Genomic DNA, 21288 nt, shown 5'->3' with positions numbered 1-21288 from the left:
TCTTTTTCGTTTCCTGAGGGGGAATAGGCTTTGTCGTGCCCTCTTCACGACTGTCTTGGTGTGTTTGGACCATTCTAGTTAGTTGTTGATGTGGACACCAAGAAACTTGAAGCTCTCAACCTGCTCCACTACAGCCCCGTCGATGAGAATGGGGGCGTGCTCGGTCCCCTTTTTCCTGTAGTCCACAATCATCTCCTTAGTCTTGGTTACGATGAGGGATAGGTTGTTATTCTGGCACCACCCAGCCAGGTCTCTGACCTCCTCCCTATAGGCTGTCTCGTCGTTGTCGGTGATCAGGCCTACACTGTTGTGTCATCTGCAAACTTAATGATGGTGTTGGAGTCGTGCCTGGCCATGCAGTCGTGGGTGAACAGGGAGTACTACTTCCGGGTTGGAGCGAGCGGTCGCATCCGCACTCGGTCCGCAGGTAGTATTACATTTCATTATAGTACAACGGTTTGATTTGTCTAATCTTAGCAATTTCTTCTTAGCTAGCTACATAGCCGTCTTTGTATCATAGATAATTGCGTAATTATCGTATTTCGTCGTCCTAACGCAGTCTACACTGCTATCTGCCCTGCAGCTAGCCAGCTAGCTAACGTCCACCGTCTACCGATTAGCAGCACAACTATTACACTCAACTGAACGACTTGATTAGTGTAGTGTTAGCTAGCTACATAGTTGTCTTTGCTGTCTTCGTATCCAAGATAATTGTGTAGTTTAGAGTGTGTAGTTTTAGAGTGATTATCTTAATTTACCGAGGTTAGCTAGCCAGCTATTTGTCGTCCTTAACGTAGGAGACACTGCTAGCTAGCCAACAGCTAGCCAACGTCTACCGAACAGAACTTCCGCACTCAACAACCCGGTCGCATTTCGCTCGCTCCACAGGTAGTATCACATTTTTCATTTCATTTCATTACAGTACAACGGCTTGATTTGTTTGATCGTAGCTAGCTACATAGCTAGCTACATAGCCGTCTTTGTATCAAAGATAATTGTGTAGTCTAGAGCGATTTCCTAGGTTAGCTAGCCAGCTATTGTCGTTCTTTTAACGCAACGTAACGTAATCAACACTGCTAGCTAGCCAGCTAGCCCCGAATAGCAGCACAGTAGAAACTATTACACTCAACGGAACGACTTGATTAGTGTAGTGTCAACAACGCAGCCACTGCCAGCTAGCCTACATAGTCAACAACGCAGCCTCTGCCAGCTAGCCTACTTCAGCAGTACTGTATCATTTTAATCATTTTAGTCAATAAGATTCTTGCTACGTAAGCTTAACTTTCTGAACACTCGAGACGTGTAGTCCACTTGTCATTCCAATCTCCTTTGCATTAGCGTAGCCTCTTGTGTAGCCTGTCAACTATGTGTCTGTCTATCCCTGTTCTCTCCTCTCTGCACAGACCATACAAACGCTCCACACCGCGTGGCCGCGGCCACCCTAATCTGGTGGTCCCAGCGCGCACGACCCACGTGGAGTTCCAGGTCTCCGGTAGCCTCTGGAACTGCCGATCTGCGGCCAACAAGGCAGAGTTCATCTCAGCCTATGCCTCCCTCCAGTCCCTCGACTTCTTGGCACTGACGGAAACATGGATCACCACAGACAACACTGCTACTCCTACTGCTCTCTCTTCGTCTGCCCACGTGTTCTCGCACACCCGAGAGCTTCTGGTCAGCGGGGTGGTGGCACCGGGATCCTCATCTCTCCCAAGTGGTCATTCTCTCTTTCTCCCCTTACCCATCTGTCTATCGCCTCCTTTGAATTCCATGCTGTCACAGTTACCAGCCCTTTCAAGCTTAACATCCTTATCATTTATCGCCCTCCAGGTTCCCTCGGAGAGTTCATCAATGAGCTTGATGCCTTGATAAGCTCCTTTCCTGAGAACGGCTCACCTCTCACAGTTCTGGGCGACTTTAACCTCCCCACGTCTACCTTTGACTCATTCCTCTCTGCCTACTTCTTTCCACTCCTCTCCTCTTTTGACCTCACCCTCTCACCTTCCCCCCTACTCACAAGGCAGGAAATACGCTCGACCTCATCTTTACTAGATGCTGTTCTTCCACTAACCTCATTGCAACTCCCCTCCAAGTCTCCGACCACTACCTTGTATCCTTTTCCCTCTCGCTCTCATCCAACACTTCCCACACTGCCCCTACTCGGATGGTATCGCGCCGTCCCAACCTTCGCTCTCTCTCCCCCGCTACTCTCTCCTCTTCCATCCTATCATCTCTTCCCTCTGCTCAAACCTTCTCCAACCTATCTCCTGATTCTGCCTCCTCAACCCTCCTCTCCTCCCTTTCTGCATCCTTTGACTCTCTATGTCCCCTATCCTCCAGGCCGGCTCGGTCCTCCCCTCCCGCTCCGTGGCTCGACGACTCATTGCGAGCTCACAGAACAGGGCTCCGGGCAGCCGAGCGGAAATGGAGGAAAACTCGCCTCCCTGCGGACCTGGCATCCTTTCACTCCCTCCTCTCTACATTTTCCTCTTCTCTCTCTGCTGCTAAAGCCACTTTCTACCACTCTAAATTCCAAGCATCTGCCTCTAACCCTAGGAAGCTCTTTGCCACCTTCTCCTCCCTCCTGAATCCCCCTCCCCCTCCCCCTCCTCCCCTCTCTGCAGATGACTTCGTCAACCATTTTGAAAAGAAGGTCGACGACATCCGATCCTCCTTTGCTAAGTCAAACGACACCGCTGGTTCTGCTCACACTGCCCTACCCTGTGCTCTGACCTCTTTCTCCCTCTCTCTCCAGATGAAATCTCGCGTCTTGTGACGGCCGGCCGCCCAACAACCTGCCCGCTTGACCCTATCCCCTCCTCTCTTCTCCAGACCATTTCCGGAGACCTTCTCCCTTACCTCACCTCGCTCATCAACTCATCCCTGACCGCTGGCTACGTCCCTTCCGTCTTCAAGAGAGCGAGAGTTGCACCCCTTCTGAAAAAACCTGCACTCGATCCCTCCGATGTCAACAACTACAGACCAGTATCCCTTCTTTCTTTTCTCTCCAAAACTCTTGAACGTGCCGTCCTTGGCCAGCTCTCCCGCTATCTCGCTCAGAATGACCTTCTTGATCCATATCAGTCAGGTTTCAAGACTAGTCATTCAACTGAGACTGCTCTTCTCTGTATCACGGAGGCGCTCCGCACTGCTAAAGCTAACTCTCTCTCCTCTGCTCTCATCCTTCTAGACCTATCGGCTGCCTTCGATACTGTGAACCATCAGATCCTCCTCTCCACCCTCTCCGAGTTGGGCATCTCCGGCGCGGCCCACGCTTGGATTGCGTCCTACCTGACAGGTCGCTCCTACCAGGTGGCGTGGCGAGAATCCGTCTCCACACCACGTGCTCTCACCACTGGTGTCCCCCAGGGCTCTGTTCTAGGCCCTCTCCTATTCTCGCTATACACCAAGTCGCTTGGCTCTGTCATAACCTCACATGGTCTCTCCTATCATTGCTATGCAGACGACACACAATTAATCTTCTCCTTTCCCCCTTCTGATGACCAGGTGGCGACCGCATCTCTGCATGTCTGGCAGACATATCAGTGTGGATGACGGATCACCACCTCAAGCTGAACCTCGGCAAGACGGAGCTGCTCTTCCTCCCGGGGAAGGACTGCCCGTTCCATGATCTCGCCATCACGGTTGACAACTCCACTGTGTCCTCCTCCCAGAGCGCTAAGAACCTTGGCTTGATCCTGGACAACACCCTGTCGTTCTCAACTAACATCAAGGCGGTGGCCCGTTCCTGTAGGTTCATGCTCTACAACATCCGCAGAGTACGACCCTGCCTCACACAGGAAGCGGCGCAGGTCCTAATCCAGGCACTTGTCATCTCCCGTCTGGATTACTGCAACTCGCTGTTGGCTGGGCTCCCTGCCTGTGCCATTAAACCCCTACAACTCATCCAGAACGCCGCAGCCCGTCTGGTGTTCAACCTTCCCAAGTTCTCTCACGTCACCCCGCTCCTCCGCTCTCTCCACTGGCTTCCAGTTGAAGCTCGCATCCGCTACAAGACCATGGTGCTTGCCTACGGAGCTGTGAGGGGAACGGCACCTCAGTACCTCCAGGCTCTGATCAGGCCCTACACCCAAACAAGGGCACTGCGTTCATCCACCTCTGGCCTGCTCGCCTCCCTACCACTGAGGAAGTACAGTTCCCGCTCAGCCCAGTCAAAACTGTTCGCTGCTCTGGCCCCCCAATGGTGGAACAAACTCCCTCACGACGCCAGGACAGCGGAGTCAATCACCACCTTCCGGAGACACCTGAAACCCCACCTCTTTAAGGAATACCTAGGATAGGATAAAGTAATCCCTCTCACCCCCCTTAAAATATTTAGATGCACTACTGTTCCACTGGATGTCATAAGGTGAATGCACCAATTTGTAAGTCGCTCTGGATAAGAGCGTCTGCTAAATGACTTAAATGTAAATGTAAATGTAATGAGTACAGGAGGGGACTGAGCACACACCCCTGGGGAGCTCCAGTGTTGAGGTTCAGTGTGGCAGATGTGTTGTTACTTAACCTCACCACCTGGGGGCGTCCCGTCAGGAAGTCCAGGATCCAGTTACAGAGGGAGGTGTTTAGTCCCAGGATCCTTAGCTTAGTGATGAGCTTTGAGGGTTCTATGGTGTTGAACGCTGAGCTGTAGTCAATGAATAGCATTCTCACATAAGTGTTCCTTCTGTCCAGGTGGGAAAGTGCAATAGAGATTGCATCATCTGTGGATCTGTTTGGGCGGTATGCAAATAGAGTGGGTCTAGGGTTTCTGGGATAATGGTGTTGATGTGAGCCATTACCAGCCTTTCAAAGCACTTCATGGCTACGGATGTGAGTGCTACGGGTCTGTAGTCATTTAGGCAGGTTGCTTTTTTGTTCTTGGGCACAGGGACTTTGGTGGTCTGCTTGAAACATGTTGTTATTACAGACTCAATCAGGGACATGTTGAAAATATCAGTGAAGACACCTGCCAGTTGGTCAGCACATGCCCGGAGCACACGTCCTGGTAATCCGTCTGGCCCCGCAGCCTTGTGTATGTTGACCTGTTTAAAGGTCTTACTCACGTCGGCTACGGAGAGCGTGAACACACTGTCATCCGGAACAGCACTATGCTCTCATGCATGCCTCAGTGTTGCTTGCCTCAAAGCGATCATAGAAGTGATTTAGCTCGTCTGGTAGGCTCGTGTCACTGGGCAGCTTGCGGCTGTGCTTCCCTTTGTAGTCTGTAATAGTTTGCAAGCCCTGCCACATAAGATGAACGTCAGAGCCGGTGTAGTATGATTCAATCTTAGCCCTGATTTGACGCTTTGCCTGTTTGATGGTTTGTCGTGTGGGAGATGAACAGAGAATTGACACTGGATGCTTCTGTGTGTTGCTCTGAATGGGAGTCTGTTGGATGACTGGTATGATGTAGTTGTTGAGCGGCTTCACTTCAAGTATATTGTATGTTTCGAATATTCAATAATTCAATTATTATGATATTTTTTAAATAACTAATGATTTTTTACAATGACGGCCAAACCCGGACAACGCTGGGCCAATTGTGTGCCACCCTATGGGACTCCCAATCACGGCCAGATGTGACACAGCCTGGATTCAAACCAGGGACTGAAGTGACACCTCTTGCACTGAGATGCAGTGCCTTAGACCGCTGCGCCACTTAGGAGCCCTAACCCTAACTCTTTTCCTAACCTAATTATCCTAACCAGCTATGTTAAATATCCTAACCTGATACTTGAATTATCCTAACACACTACGTTAATTGTCCTAATCTGCCAAGTCAATTTTCCATCTATCCACAACTGTAGAAACCATCTGATAAACCATCAGTGTTACATATGGGTGTCACATATGGAGTGATTTCAGTGCCAACGGAAATTGTATTTGAATTACATAATTGCTAGATGTTCAATATTTAAATATTCAGTTTTAATATGGTAGATATTGCATTCAATTGTCTGTGAATCAAGTTTACAAACTATAATTTCAAGTTTATCCAAGTTTCAAATGTTCAACTTCTCAGATGCATTCAGATTCAGTTTTCAAATTCAGTTCTCCAAATTGAGGTTCTTAACCAGAGACAACATCCTGGTACTTTTCCAGCCAGGAAAGGTTGAGGATACAGATACAATCCAACGCTCTCTGTGGTAAACAAGTTTCTGGCAGTTTCTGAAGCCAATGTGGTATGTTGAATGTATTTTCTTCCTATGAATTTGGCTCTAGCATTTGAACAGTTTGGGCTATAAGCTATTATGACCCCATTCCTAAAAGTTAAGACTCTGGAACATGGACATCCCTTCTATTCCCCTCTATGATGATCACAGGCCACACGGGACAAGTTAAAGAGTGTGATAAAAACTGCAATTTGCCCCCCATAAGAATATAGTTGAATTGCACTGTCATAGCCCTTCTAAGGATAGCCTTTCCACACATTATTAATATTTTAAAACTTTAATAAGTTGATTTAAAAAAAACTTTAATAAAGCTGGAAATTATAGTTTATTAACTTGATTCACAGACAATGAATGCAATATCTACTATATTAAAACGGAATATACATATTGAATTTGAATATTCCATTAAATGTACATTTAATTTTTAAACTGAATGCAATATTCATTCAATTTAGTTTCAAATCTTTAAATAAATACAAGTTACATTTATGAATTCAATGATTCAATTTGTGCATTACAAATTCAAAAACCTTGCATTCAAATTCGGGCTGTTGTTACATTTGTATCAGCGGCGCAAAGTCGATACATTGTATCATTTCACCTCACCTGTGAGAGTGAAGAGGGAATGCAGCAAATCTTGGAGAACAGTGGAAGTTGATGAAAGTTCTTATTTATTGTTAAACTAAAACCAATGCAGTTCTGCTCTTTTTTGTGTGATAAAAAAACAACCTTGTCCAGTCATGTTACCTACTGTAGCTGGCTAAAAATCTGGTAATTGGCCAATATGGCCTGGATACCTCCAGGAGATGTGCTTCAAGGGTAAGATTCATATAGGACTAATCTCTTTTTCTGGTGCTCCTAAATATTGTTTGGTGCTCCTACATTTGTTGGGAGCACCATTGCTAGTTAAAAGTGAACTTATAAGCACATAATATTTCCAGAGTGGGATCTTCACGATGGGGCACATTTGTAAGTACACTGTTTTTCAAAGTACTTTGCACATAATTGACCAGTGAATCTCTGGATTTACAAACAATCTATCCATTGAATATGACGGATAGCCATGAGTTCATAAAATATGTGTTCACGTTCATTTAACATTTTGGTAACATTTTATATTAAGTTCAAATCAAATCAAATGTATTGGTCACATGCATAACAATGCATTTTTAAGAAAAAATAAAAAGTTGCTGGTATAGCTGTGTAATTACACTAACATTGTGGTATAACCAATTGCAGATATCTGGAGGGTCTGGTGGAGTGGAAAGAGCTGTGCTACATGACATTTGGTTTGGACTATTCTACAGTAAAAACAAGTTTTAAATGATTTTGTTTCAGTTAATGTAACATATTACAAAGGAACAATATTCAACTGCCAGCTGTGTGTGTGTGTGTGTGTGTGTGTGTGTGTGTGTGTGTGTGTGTGTGTGTGTGTGTGTGTGTGAGAGAGAGAGAATATTTCAAGAACATTTATTTAGAACAAGGAGCTCCCCTTTTTGGGGCTCCTCTGTGGATTGATGATGATGCTTCTCCTTTTCTTCATCTGCATTGAGGATAGTAAAATAAATGATATCCTACTGGAGGAGAAGTCAGCCACCTTACAGTAGATCCACCAAGTGGAAAGTCATGTAGCTAATATGTGAAATAGGAGGGTATTGGCCTCGTCTTACCATAGAAAGATCATGGTTAGCATGCAAGTGTGTTAGGACTTTGCCAGTGCTGTAACTGAGTTCTACCCAAACTCCTTGATTCTATCATACTGAAGAGCTCAATAACTTGACTGGGACCACCTCACCTGTCAGAGGCGTGCACAATTTATATTGTAAATCTGTAATGGCAACAGATAAGAAACATCTGTCCAGCAGTGGCAGACAGGAGGGGGCACAAATACCTCCATGATACTTCCACGATATGGCAGGGCTGGCAAACTATCACAAATTACAAAGGGAAACCCAGCTGCGAGCTGCAGAGTGACGCGAGCCTTCAAAATGAGCTAAATGCCTTCTATGCTCGCTTCTAGGCAAGCAACACTGAACCATGAATAAAAGCACGAGCTGTTCCGGACGACTGTGATCTTGCTCTCGCTCATCGATGTGAGTAAGACCTTTATACAGGTTAACATTTACAAGGCCCCGGGCCAGATGGACCAGGGGGCAAGTGTCTTCATTGACATTTTTAACCTCTCCCTGACTCAGTCTGTAATACCGACCTATTTCAAGCAAACCACCATAGTCCCTGTGCCCAAGAACACCAAGGTAACCTGTCTAAATGACTATGTCCCATAGCACTGAATTTATTTTAAAGGCTGGTCATGGCTCACATCAACACCATCATCCCAGACACCCTGGGCCCACTCCAATTTGCATATCGCCCCAACAGATCCACAGACGATGCAATCTCTATTGCACGCCACACTGCCCTCTCCCACTAGACACTTGTGTGAGAATGCTCTTCATTGAATACAGCTCAGCGTTCAACACCAGAGGTGAGGTGAGGAGGGCCCAAAGTGAAAATGTTGTGGAAAATCGAGAGTTAATATTATGCATTCAAGTGCTAGTCAGAGCTAGGAAACTCTGAAACTTCCGACTTTGTAGGTTGAATGCAGCATGTGTAAAACTACACAGCTTGGTCTCATACACTAGAGGTTACATAGTAAACGTAAATCCAGGGCACTCAAATGAATACCATATGTTACATTTGATATGGTTACATAAGACAGAAGGAAAAGGAAAGGCGGGTGGTTGGTTGTTTGATTTGGTCGGATGGGTGTATGACATGAACATCTAGCAACCCAAACGCTGTGTGTTTGAATCTCATCACGGACAACATTAGCATTTTAGCTAATTAGCAACTTTTCAACTACTTGCTACTTTGCAACTACTTAGCATGTTAGCTAACCCTTCCCCTAACCCTTCTCCTTCCCCTAACATTAACCCATTAACCTAACTCCTAACCGTAACCCTAACCCCTAGCCTAGCTAACGTTAGCCAGCTAGCTATTGTAAGCCTTAGCCACCTAGCTAATGTTAGCCACAACAATTTAGAATTCATAACATACCATAAGTTTAGCAAATTGATAACATATTGTACATTTAGCAAATTCATGACATATCATGTGAATTGTAATTAGTAACATATCATACGAAATGAATGATGGTCATCCACAAATGAATACATAGGCTACCATATGAAAGGTAACATATTATACTAAATGGATTGCCTCGAATTTACATACAGAATAATACGAAATGCTGTGAGACCAGGTTGAACTACAACCTATTAGCAAGTCGGACATTTCCGAGTTTTCTAATTCCGACTAGCACGTGAACATGGCAATAGCCAGCCTCTGATCAGCAACGTCATATTATGTACAGTGGACGCTCCTCCCCCTGCCTAGATATTTTTTTCCACTCAACCTCTCATTTGACTCAGAGGCAGTCACACACCAATTTGCGCACAGACCGTGGAAAAATAGGGGCAGAAGATGGCTGACTTTACCGGGCATCGCGAATCCTCAACAGCATCATCAACATCACCCGGGCTGTTCCCAAGCTTGACATTCGCGGTTAGGCAACTTTAAATCAGCCCCGCCTTATCCAGCCATCCACCACCGCAAATATTGACAGAGCTATTATAAACAATGGCAGAGATGGAAAAAGAGGGCAGACCCCCCGAAAATAAAAGAAGCAGAAAACCGGCTCACCCCGTGAAAAGGGAAATCAACGAAGAAATGAAGGTAAGTGATCGATATTAGACCACTTGCCTAGGATTACGCATGGAAACAGAACGCTCATTAAAGCGGGTGATTTTCTGTGGATGCGTAAAGCGCGCATCCTCTTTAAACATTTTGATTAATTGAACTGCAATTTGTTGGATGAATAGCCAACAAGTTCAATTGTCATATTCATTTTTGGCAATGACTTAAACCCACTCATAACCTAGTCCCATGTCCACCGCATTTTGAATACAAATCGATAGGGTCGATTTTCTTACCATGCGTTCTACATTATAGCCTATAGGCTACACCGTCTTTGTGGTTCCACATACCAGTAGGCTACATGTACTTTTTGTCAATGAATGGGGAAACATATTATCGATAATTAGGACCCCATTTATTGTAATTTGTGGAGTTTTCTTTAGATTATTCCATTGGAGTAAGCTAAATGGAAAATCCAGTGCATCAGTCAAGGCGTCAACAGTGCCACTACTACTATTACTACCTCTGCTCCCGCTGAAACAACACTGACCGTAGGCGACGCAATTAAAATAAAATCGCATGGGGAGGCTGTTTAGATATATGAAAGGAAATAAACTTAATTCAAATTCTTAACGTAAGCCAAACGATGTGTATTGTCCTGCTGTGGACGACCCGAAACGTGTACTCCAGATGTGTCTACAGGTGCCGGATAAGAGCCCATTGTTTATCATGCGTTGTACTGTTCTGTATAAGCGTAACGGCGTACCCGATGGTACAACCATGCATGTCATGTATTAATATAAATATTTTGCAGAGAGAAATATATTTTCCAGCTGTGTTGGAATAAATTTCGGAGAAAAGAGGGTATGGCATGCAGGGAACCTAACGATATCGCTGCTTTGTCTCGGGGTTTCATCATGTGTTCACTGTTTGTACACATTATATGCCTGGGTTGAGAAAAATAATTCCCAATACAGAATAACTACCAGAGCAAAGTCATATATGGTCCTGTTATTAGAGCTTGGTTTTTATTTTGATGTATTAATTCAGAGGAATTATGAACAAATATATTCAGGAAAGCCTAACACCGTGTGCATCATGTCTATTCTCGTCCAAGAGGTGTGTGTACTGGCCTTGGGTTTCAAATAAACCCTTTTTTTCTCTTGAGGAATGCTAAATATTAGCATTTTAACATTTTATTAATCGTTGCATTGGGACCCATAAAGGGGACAGGTATAGCCCCATCGGGACATTGGTCACATTGTGCTACTACATTCAGCCCTAATGCATGCCATTTATTTATTGGTTTATTTGCATTTGTTAGAAATGAGTGGCATATCTGTAGGCAGTTGCATGTGCAAAATAAAGATAAACAGCAGTTATTTAAAATTGAAAGAACACAGGCTATACTACAGACAAAAAGCATTTGAATTGGGAATTATTTTGACTAGCACATAATGGTATTCTGTGTATGTAATGTTGTTTCGTTGTCTCCATAAATCAAATTATGTGTCAGACAGACAGACAAAAGTTTTCTGCACTGTTTGGAAAATGACTCAATCATTATTTTCATTCTCTGAAGCTGCCAAATCTTCTGCTCCATCTCCTTGTTAATGAGCTTAGTTTAAAATGTGGAAGGTTACACATCTATAATTATCACCATATGTAGAGCATCCTGGATGTCTCCTGTACAACCAATATGATTCATCTTCAACATTGAAGAACACAGCTCCAATTTAGATATGTTGGCAGCCAGACAACAGCAAAAGTCAGAGGTGCTGCTACAGTTGAAGTCGGATGTTTACATACACCTTAGCCAAATATATTTAAACTCAGTTTTTCACAATTCCTGACTTTTAATCCTAGTAAAAATTCCCTGTCTTTGGTCAGTTAGGATCACCCAATTTTTTATGAATGTGAAATAATAGTAGAGATTTATTTCAGCTTTTTTCTTTCATCACATTCCAGGTGGGTCAGAAGTTTACATACACTCAATTAGTATTAGGTAGCATTGCCTTTAAATTGTATAACTTGGATCAAACATTTCAGGTAGCCTTCCACAAGCTTCCCACAATAAGTTGGGTGAATTTTGGACCATTCCTCCTGACAGAGATGGTGTAACAGAGTCAGGTTTTTAGGCTTCCTTGCTCGCACATGCTTTTTCAGTTCTGCCCACACATTTTCTATAGGTGTGAGGTCAGGGCTTTGTGATGGCCTCTCCAATACCTTGACTTTATTGTTCTTAAGCTATTTTGCCACAACTTTGGAAGTATGCTTGGAGTCATTGTCCAATTGAAAGACCCATTTGCAGCCAAGCTTTAACTTCCTGACTGATGTCTTGAGATGTTGCTTCAATATATCCACATAAATCCTCATGATTCTATCTATTTTGTGAAGTGCACCTGTCCCTCCTGCAGCAAAGCACCCCCACAACATGATGCTGCCTCCCCCGTGCTTCACGGTTGGGATGGTGTTCTTTGGCTTGCAAGCCTCCCCCTTTTTCCTCCAAACATAACAATGGTCATTTCAGCCAAACATTTGGATTTTTTTCATCAGACCAGAGGACATTTCTCCAAAAAGTACAATCTTTGTCTCCATGTACAAACCGTAGTCTGGCTTTTTTCTGGCAGTTTTGGAGCGGTGGCTTCTTCCTTGCTGAGTGGCCTTTCAGGTTATGTCGATATAGGACTCGTTTTACTGTGGATATAGATACTTTTGTACCTGTTTCCTCCAGCATATTCACAAGGTCCTTTGCTCTTGTTCTGGGATTGATTTGCTCTTTTCGCACCAAAGTACGTTCATCTCTAGGAGACAGAACGCGTCTCCTTCCTGAGCGGCATGACGGCTGCGTGATTCCGTGGTGTTTATACTTGCATACTATTGTTTGTACAGATGAACGTGGTACCTTGAGGCGTTTGGAAATTTCTCCAGAGGATGAACGAGACTTGTGGAGGTCTACAATTTTCTTCTGAGGTCTTGGCTGATTTCTTTAGATTTTCCTATGATGTCAAGCAAAGAGGCACTGAGTTTGAAGGTAGGCCTGGATATGCATCCACGGGTACACCTCCAATTGACTCAAATGATGTCAATTAGCCTATCAGAAGCTTCTAAAGCCATGATTTTCTGGAATCTTCCAAGTTGTTTAAAGGCACTGTCAACTTAGTGTATGTAAACTTCTGACCCACTGGAGTTGTGATATAGTGCATTATAAGTGAAATAATCTGTCTGTAAACAACTGTTGGAAAAATTACTTGTGGTATGCACAAAGTAGATGTCCTAACCGACTTGCCAAAACTGTTAACAAGAAATGTAATGACTCCAACCTAAGTGTATGTAAACTTCCGACTTCAACTGTATACACCCAGGCATACAGGTGCTTTCTTCTACATTAAACACAATGTATATCTTTCAATTACTTCTGTGAGTTCAAGTTCTATGTCAGCCTATCCAGATAAGTGATTATGAAGGAGGTGGTAATGGTATTAGAGACTAGTAGCGTTCCTAAACAGTTTGTGGCCATAGAATGTGCTGTCGTGTCAACAAACTGTTCTAAAACCAGACTCATATGGGCACACAATTACAATTGACTTTATTTGTCTGAGATGCAGTAATTTCCCCCTAGAAAAACAAGGTTCAAACTTTGCACCTGGTACTAAATCAAATCTGTCCCTGAATGTGTTCATGGATTTGATGAGCACTGATTTATTATGTAGGTATCCCATTTATGTCCGTGTGACAACATTGTTACTGCTTGAACAAAGACCAATAAGACTAGCGGATACAGATGACAAAGTAGCCCTAGTTTAATGTTCAGATTAAGATACAGTATTTATCTCGAAACCCACTATCTTCAACATTCTCTGCCAAACATGCTACAGTATAAGGCTCTCCCTAAACCAGAGACTGAAGGCCTGTTTGCTACTTTAAACCGTTTGATACTTTTATTTATTTATTTTCTCCCTTGTCTGTTCGAAAAAGCAGTCAAACAAACCCACCACACAATGTGCCCTTGTGAGAGATCATACCTCAGAAAAACCAAACAGTCTGACAATGTTTCCTTCATCTTGTGCCGCTTTAATGTGCACCATGGTAAAATAAGCCACAGTAAGTAATGGAGGAGAGGGGGGCTGTACTTGGTGGGATAGGGGATAGTGGAGGTTAAGAGCAGGGGAGAAAGGAATGTATACAGCAATAGGCTGCCTAAGCTGTAAAAACTGAAACCTGAGCGTCTGCACAGGATCAGATGTCAAGGAAGGTAGAGGAAATGGAAGCGGAGCAGTGGGAGAGAGAGGAGAGCATGAACAAGGGAATGGAAAAGTGTGGGCCAGGAGAGTCTGAAGGAGGGCCCACTCAAGGAAACTTGGCATGCGGATTAGGGAATTTTATCATGGTGTACTGTGACCTACTCTGGTTTCTGCACACAAGGTATCGGATTCCCCCTGTTCACCCTTACCAGCAGCACCTCTTGCTAACTGAAGGAAATAAGGGAACTACTGCTTTTGATTTAATCTATCAAAATAATATGATTATTCTAAACTGCTAAAGTTTAGACTTTCCAGGGTTGAACAGTGGCAGCAAGTTGGTGTTTTGCAGAGCTGATATTAGGTTTGAATGGTGGTATTTTGTATAAATTGAGTTTTCTCATACATTGGTAACTTTTGACCTCTGTTGATGATTCGTTGAATCAGGTGTATTAGTCTTAGGCAGAAGAAACAAAATCCTACACACCCTGATAAATTATAAATTGGATAACCATAGAGGTGATTTAGTCCAGTCCAGAGAGTTTGCACATCTGCAGTGGACAGTTGACACTCTGCTCCAAGACTGCACCATAGCGCTGCCTCCCACCTCACCCTGAGTCAAGCCTGTGTGCTGCTTTCTGCCATACAGATTGGGTTCCACTCTCTTTACCACTCCCTCTTTCTGGAAGTGGCAGGGTGACAGGGGGAACAGGGAGCAAAGCCGAGGGCAAACGTTCTTGAAGATAGAGACAGATGACTGTTGCTGGCTTCACACCTTTTCATTTTGTTTGAGTAATGGGATGCAGTCACATCTGAGTCAAGCAAGCACTTACTGATTGAGTCAATGTTCTTCTGTAACATGTCAAAACCCCAGCAGTTGTTGAATTAAGCAGTGCGGCAGAATCCACCCTAGACAATAGTTGTGACTATAAACTTTGTATAAATTAGGTATACAGTACATGAACAGCAGTGTAGCAGGTAGCCTAGTATTGTTTCAGTCTGGTCTTGGTTTAAGACATAAGTATATTAGTGTTTGTGTTTCTTAAAGATTGCCTTTTTCCTGTTTCTGAATTGTACTTGTATCTCATGCCTTCTGATTCCATGTCTGCAGTTCTTGATTCAGAGCTGATGTTATAACTAACGTTGATTATGCTTTCATGTTAATGAAATTACTTCCCCGATACAATGGTATTGACAGGGCAACCCGTAATTGACAATTAAATGCTTGATTGAGTATTATTTGATTGACAGTTCAATGCCAGAATGTAATGAAATGACTAATGTCTCATCAGGTTCGGGCTGAGCGGGCCCGCCCATGGGCAGGCATGGCGGGTGATCTCCATGGCAACCCACCCTACTCCATGGTGAGCCCCTTTGTCCGTGCGAGACAATAGTGCTACTCTGAGCCATATATAGAGAGATTTCAGCCAAACATCTGTATTTATTCCATTTACATAACATCACATAATTCTATGGCAGCCATGTTAATGTTTCCTTTACAGCCTAACATTCACTAATAGCATATAATCTTGTGAATTTGAAACACAGATAGCTAATTGAACTGTTAGAATTACAACATGAACATACAGTAGCACCTCCAAAGATGACCAAACTCTCTTACATACGATTCTGCTGCTACTGAGATTTTCAGGTTTAATGAATGATAGGCTGATAGTTTTGTCTCAATAGAAGAACATTATTGTGCACCTTACATGTAAGGAGGTGAGGTGGGGTTGGTTGGATGTTACTGCTTGTGTAGATTTGCAGTGGAAGTGCAGTAAAAATACATCTGTGGTAGTTCTCCTGGTTTGATGGGTTGGGAATTCTGCATAAGACAATGTGGAATTTTTGTAATGTGATCAGTATAGACTATTTGTTACATGCAACTCATGTGGATTGCTTTTGGAAATGAACTGTAAGAAGCTATGAAAGAAAACTTAGATTATGTGCTGGTAAAAACATAATTCACTGAGGCCTTGATCAAACCAGTCTGGGGTTAGTCAACTGTCAAGTTGTCCTGATACGTTTGCACATATCTCTGGTAAGGGTTCTGCCACTAGTGAATCTTTTGCTGCTGTGAACATATTACACATGATTGCATTATGGTTGAGGAAATTGGGCAGACCCATTTAAAAAAAACATGCAGCTTGGTTTCATATAGCAAACATATAATACTGCATTTCCTTTGTGTGTTTGGGGGGGGGGGGCATCTTCATATAATCATATGCTACCAAACCTTTTATCCCTTATTGCCCCCCTCATAGCACTGTGACGTAATAGTGAAACAGGGTTCATGCTTGTTAAATCCTAATGGCCAATATGGTGTCTCTTGTCTTGCAGAGTTTTGCAGAGAACACTATGAACGAGCTGCTGGGCTGGTACGGCTATGACAAGGTAGACCTGAGAGACCAGGACAACATCGACATACGGAACTACCCAGATGGAGAGGTACAACACATCTCTGTCCTGAAAGGTGAGCATAACCATGGAGATAAATATGTTATTATCTGGACATTGCAGTTGTTGATTCTTTGAAGAGGCTAAAAAAAAGTAAGTTTCACAAGTGGTAATACAAAGGATGTTGTGATGAAAAGGCTGAGGAAGATACTGCTGCAACTTCCCACTGGGCAAAGATATAATTTCAAGGTCTAGTTTTGATTTACATTTGGTTGAGTTGTCAAATAACGTGAATCCATCGTGAAATGTCATTGGATTTAGGTGAAAGTTGGGTGAAAAAAAATCAGAAATTCCCTTACGCAGATTACTTTTTGCAAATCCAAGCTTTCCACGTTGATTCAATGTCATCACATACATTTTTTTGTTGAAATGACATGGAAACATTGATTCTGTCACGGGCGTCATGGTGGAAATGACCGGACCAAGGTGAGCGTACATTTTCCTTTATTATGTAAATGTCGCCAACAAAACAAAAACAAAGAAACAAACAAAGAAACAACCGTGAAGCTTACTAGGGCTATAGTGCCACTAACAAAGATAACTACCCACAAAATACAAAGGCAAAAAGGCTGCCTAAGTATGATTCCAAATCAGAAACAACGATAGACAGCTGTCCCTGATTGGGAACTATACCTGGCCAAAACATAGAAACAGAAAACATAGAAATAAAGAAACTAGAATGCCCACCCTAGTCACACCCTGGCCTACCCAAAATAGAGAATAAAAGCCTCTCTATGGCCAGGGCGTGACAGATTCAACCAGTTTGTTCCAGTGGGTTGGCAGTAGTTCACCAGGATTGATGAGGCAATTCAGTCAGGCTATCCAGATTAAAACATGTTCTAGATGTTTCATCCAGTCATTATGGTGTAGTTGTTTTCAGCAGGAAACTGCACTTTGCTTTTCTATTGATGATTAGACAGGTGTTTCTGGAATCTCTACATGGTGACTCCTGATTGCAATGCTGGATAAAATTTGAGAGATTCACGTCAGGAATTGAACAAACATAGGGCCTTATTCAATCAAGCTGCTAACCTGGTTTCTAGGGTAACAAAAAGGATACCCATCTTGCGTTAAAAGCATATTTGTTTGGATTCATGTACACACCAAAACAATGTTTACAGTTTGAAACAAACTATTCTGCAGATCTTCCAGAGCTGTACTGCTGGAGTGAACAATGATGTCAATTTACATTGTTTTACATACAATAAGTCAAGAAAGACCAACGCACTGACTTTTGTCTCCCTCAGAAAACTCTTTGCCAAAAATCCCAGGAGGATCGGGGGAGAACAGCGATGTCTCCCCAAACCAAGTCAATAGCTCCCACTCTACATCAACATCAAGGAATGGAGTGACAGAGTCCTCCACCACCCCATCCACCTCCACACCCAGCACCAGGGAGCATGGGAACATGCCGATCATAGTCCCACTGATCCCACCCTCCATGATCAAGCCACCAGCAGGTAAAACACCTCTCACACACACACACACACACCTAACAATAAGACATGTGTTTAAGCTTGCACTTTAAGGACCAATTGAATGTAACCAACAATCTGGTACAAAATATACAAAACGGTGTTATACAAATGTAACAAATCACTTCCATTTCAGTGCTCAAATCCTTGGTCAGTTTTACAATCACCTGATGAGGGCCCACGTTCCATAAAGACTTACACACACAAACCTGCTTCCCCTCCTCCAGCTGTTTAAGTGTCAGTATCACCCAGTCAACTCTCAGTGGAAATGTACATGGCCTGCTGGCCAGACAGAGGGCTTCATTGAACCACAAGTGTGCCGTGAGACTCCAGAGGCTCATCAGCCTGCATAGGGAGAGGAGAGTGACTTGGCATCACTCTAGAGGAGTACCCACAGCTTCGCACAACCTCGCAATGCACAGCGGGAAAAACAGATGGTATAGTCCCTTTTTAACAGCTCAACACCCGACTTGTACCCCTTTTGAATTATTCATATGCCCTGCTAGAGCAACAGAGGGGCCTTTGAGGTGCAGGTACACTGGATGATGGAGGTATTTAATATGGGCACTGCATAATTACAGTACCAGGCTCTCTCCCAGCAGACGTGAGCTGTTTGAGAGAACGCATAACGAGAGATGAGAAAAAGGCCAGAAAATCTGAATGCAAACAAACCACCTCAAGTGACCTTTTTGTATGAAATAATGATATACTTCCAAATGGACACTTCAACTTGTGTGTTGTTGCCATACATTTTATTTCAATACTGCAAGGTTGCGATTGGACTTTTGAACTTTTCTAAAATGATATTTGCTTGAAAGGAAAAAATCTATCTTTTTCACTGGAAAAGATGAACCATGCAGCAGGAGCATATAATATGCATGCTGTGGCCATGGTGCTAACTTTGGGCCTCCTGGGAGCTATTCCCCTTAATTGATAATTAGTCTTTACTTTGAAAAGGATTTGCACTATAGATCCATTAAGCTTAACAAGAGGGAAAAAGCCTTTCCAGTACCCAACACAGTGTGATAAAAGGGTGAGCGAAGGTGAAACACTAATGGCCACATTGTTTTTCACCTTTGCACACACATAGTCATAATGTGATAATTGTAAGTTATTGGAAGTCTCACAGGAAGAACTCTCTCCACATAGTACTACAGTAAGCGGCTAAAAACCAATGGCAATTACCCAGCAGCCGTTGTTTAAGATGACAGACCCATTTGATGTCATGGAGGGCTGAATAGTGTTTAGTTTCTATTTTCGAATGAATTTCCAATGAAGCCCTCTGCAGTTTAATTAGGTAAACTTCAGCTAAAACATTTTCGTAAAATCGGCAACCAATTTCTGTCCATAGACATGCTTTCGGGTATCTCTGTCTGGTTAGAATGTCTCGTACTGCCTTCATGACTGCAGCAAAAACCCCTTGGGGTAGGAAGCACTGTCCTATTTTGCCTGGAAGGGGAATACGGTCAGGATGCATTGTTGGTGGGATCATTCACATGATGAGATTTGACAGGTGGCTGTCAGATTGTTGGGGGGGTTGGGGGAGGAGGCGGAGTTTATGGGGTGGGGGCCAACGGTTGGACTATCATTATGCTTTGTCCCAGTTCCAGCAAATTTGTCTGGGGTGGGGGCCAACGGTTGGACTATCATTATGCTTTGTTCCAGCAAATTTGTCTGGGGTGTTCCAGATCATGTGTTTGTGGTCCCCCAGACGAGGATGTGTCTAACGTCCAGGTCATGTGTTTGTGGTCCCCCAGACGAGGATGTGTCTAACGTCCAGATCATGTGTTTGTGGTCCCCCAGACGAGGATGTGTCTAACGTCCAGATCATGTGTTTGTGGTCCCCCAGACGAGGATGTGTCTAACGTCCAGATCATGTGTTTGTGGTCCCCCAGACGAGGATGTGTCTAACGTCCAGATCATGTGTTTGTGGTCCCCCAGACGAGGATGTGTCTAACGTCCAGGTCATGTGTTTGTGGTCCCCAGATCATGTGTTTGGTCCCCCAGATGTGTCTTAACGTCCAGGTCATGTGTTTGTGGTCCCCCAGACGAGGATGTGTCTAACGTCCAGGTCATGTGTTTGTGGTCCCCAAGACGAGGATGTGTCTAACGTCCAGGTCATGTGTTTGTGGTCCCCAAGACGAGGATGTGTCTAACGTCCAGGTCATGTGTTTGTGGTCCCCCAGACGAGGATGTGTCTAACGTCCAGATCATGTGCGCATGGTGTCAGAAGGTTGGCGTCAAACGCTACTCCCTCAACATGGGCACTGAGCTAAAGAGCTTCTGCAGTGAGAAGTGCTTTGCCGCCTGCCGCAGAGCCTACTTCAAGAGAAACAAGGTAAGCTCCTTCTCAACACTCCTGCCTTATTACTTAACCAATTATGAAAGTGCACACAAGACCATGTGATAAATACATGTGTACTGACATACATCACTTCCTCCCTACATCCACTCTTCCTGATATCTCAGATTAAGACACTTGTCAAACCTTAGGAATTGTAGTGACCAACTTTCAGCTTTGTACAGTAGTTGGCTGGGTAAGGTGCCCACAAGTTTAGGTTCTTTGGATATTTCACTCCTGAGTTTTTGACCTTTCGCTTCTGAGTACCCATTGTAGTAGATTAACATGAAACCAATATCCAGCCTTGGCCTGTGGTTTCATCATTGGATATCCAGAAACACAGTTTCAGTCATTTAAACCCTCATGGCCTATGCAGATCAGTTTACCTTCAAACATGCATTGGTTCCAATGATCAGTATATATTGTCTTTCCAAAGACAGACAGTCATTAAGTTAAATAGTGTTTGTCCTGATTCCTGAAGTTAAACATTCTGCTTTCTTTCTTATACCTAAGCTTGGATATTTAAGGAATTACAGGGTAAGTATGATATGTCTTTATTCTTTTCCCTTGTTTGTCTAAAGGACATTTTTCACCCAAACATAATCACTTAGCATAGCTCTGTATGCTACTAGCTGTTGAAATGGAAGTACACATATGTATGATAATGTTTTCAAGATACGTGAACCCATTTTTTTCCTGTTCAAACTATCTATTTTCACAGCATGAGTTGCCTTGTGCCTGATGTGCTTCTTCACACGTTTGCTAAGCATTGCTAGTCTTAAAGTGATAGTTCACTCTAAAATCTAAGTTCCTTACTCACTACTTTATGTATGTATATATAAACAAAAGCACAACAGAAGATATATTGTATTTCAGTGAGTAAGGAACAAAGTCAAGTGTTATCCAGG

The 21288-nt window shown here is 43.5% G+C and overlaps 1 protein-coding gene across 6 annotated transcripts in view; it reads left to right on the top strand.

Annotated features, from left to right (window-relative positions):
• LOC115138623 (sine oculis-binding protein homolog A-like) overlaps positions 1-21288 on the top strand; it is a 71620-nt gene that overhangs the window by 35033 nt on the left and 15299 nt on the right. For 3 of the 6 annotated variants that reach the window (XM_029675678.2, XM_029675675.2, XM_029675674.2), the window contains exons 1-6: positions 9588-9905; positions 15400-15471; positions 16448-16580; positions 17812-18024; positions 20226-20377; positions 20894-20917. In XM_029675678.2, coding sequence (XP_029531538.2) covers positions 9810-9905; positions 15400-15471; positions 16448-16580; positions 17812-18024; positions 20226-20377; positions 20894-20917 — 690 coding nt within the window. In that variant the 5' untranslated portion in view covers positions 9588-9809. Of the gene's footprint in view, positions 1-9587; positions 9906-15399; positions 15472-16447; positions 16581-17811; positions 18025-20225; positions 20378-20893; positions 20918-21288 lie in introns of those variants that run through there. The other 3 variants (XM_065025748.1, XM_029675677.2, XM_029675676.2) reach the window with 2 other exon arrangements.

The sequence above is a fragment of the Oncorhynchus nerka genome, linkage group LG12, assembly GCF_034236695.1.
Source record: "Oncorhynchus nerka isolate Pitt River linkage group LG12, Oner_Uvic_2.0, whole genome shotgun sequence".
Classification (NCBI taxonomy): Eukaryota; Metazoa; Chordata; class Actinopteri; order Salmoniformes; family Salmonidae; genus Oncorhynchus; species Oncorhynchus nerka.
This window is presented reverse-complemented; position numbering and strand designations above follow the sequence as displayed.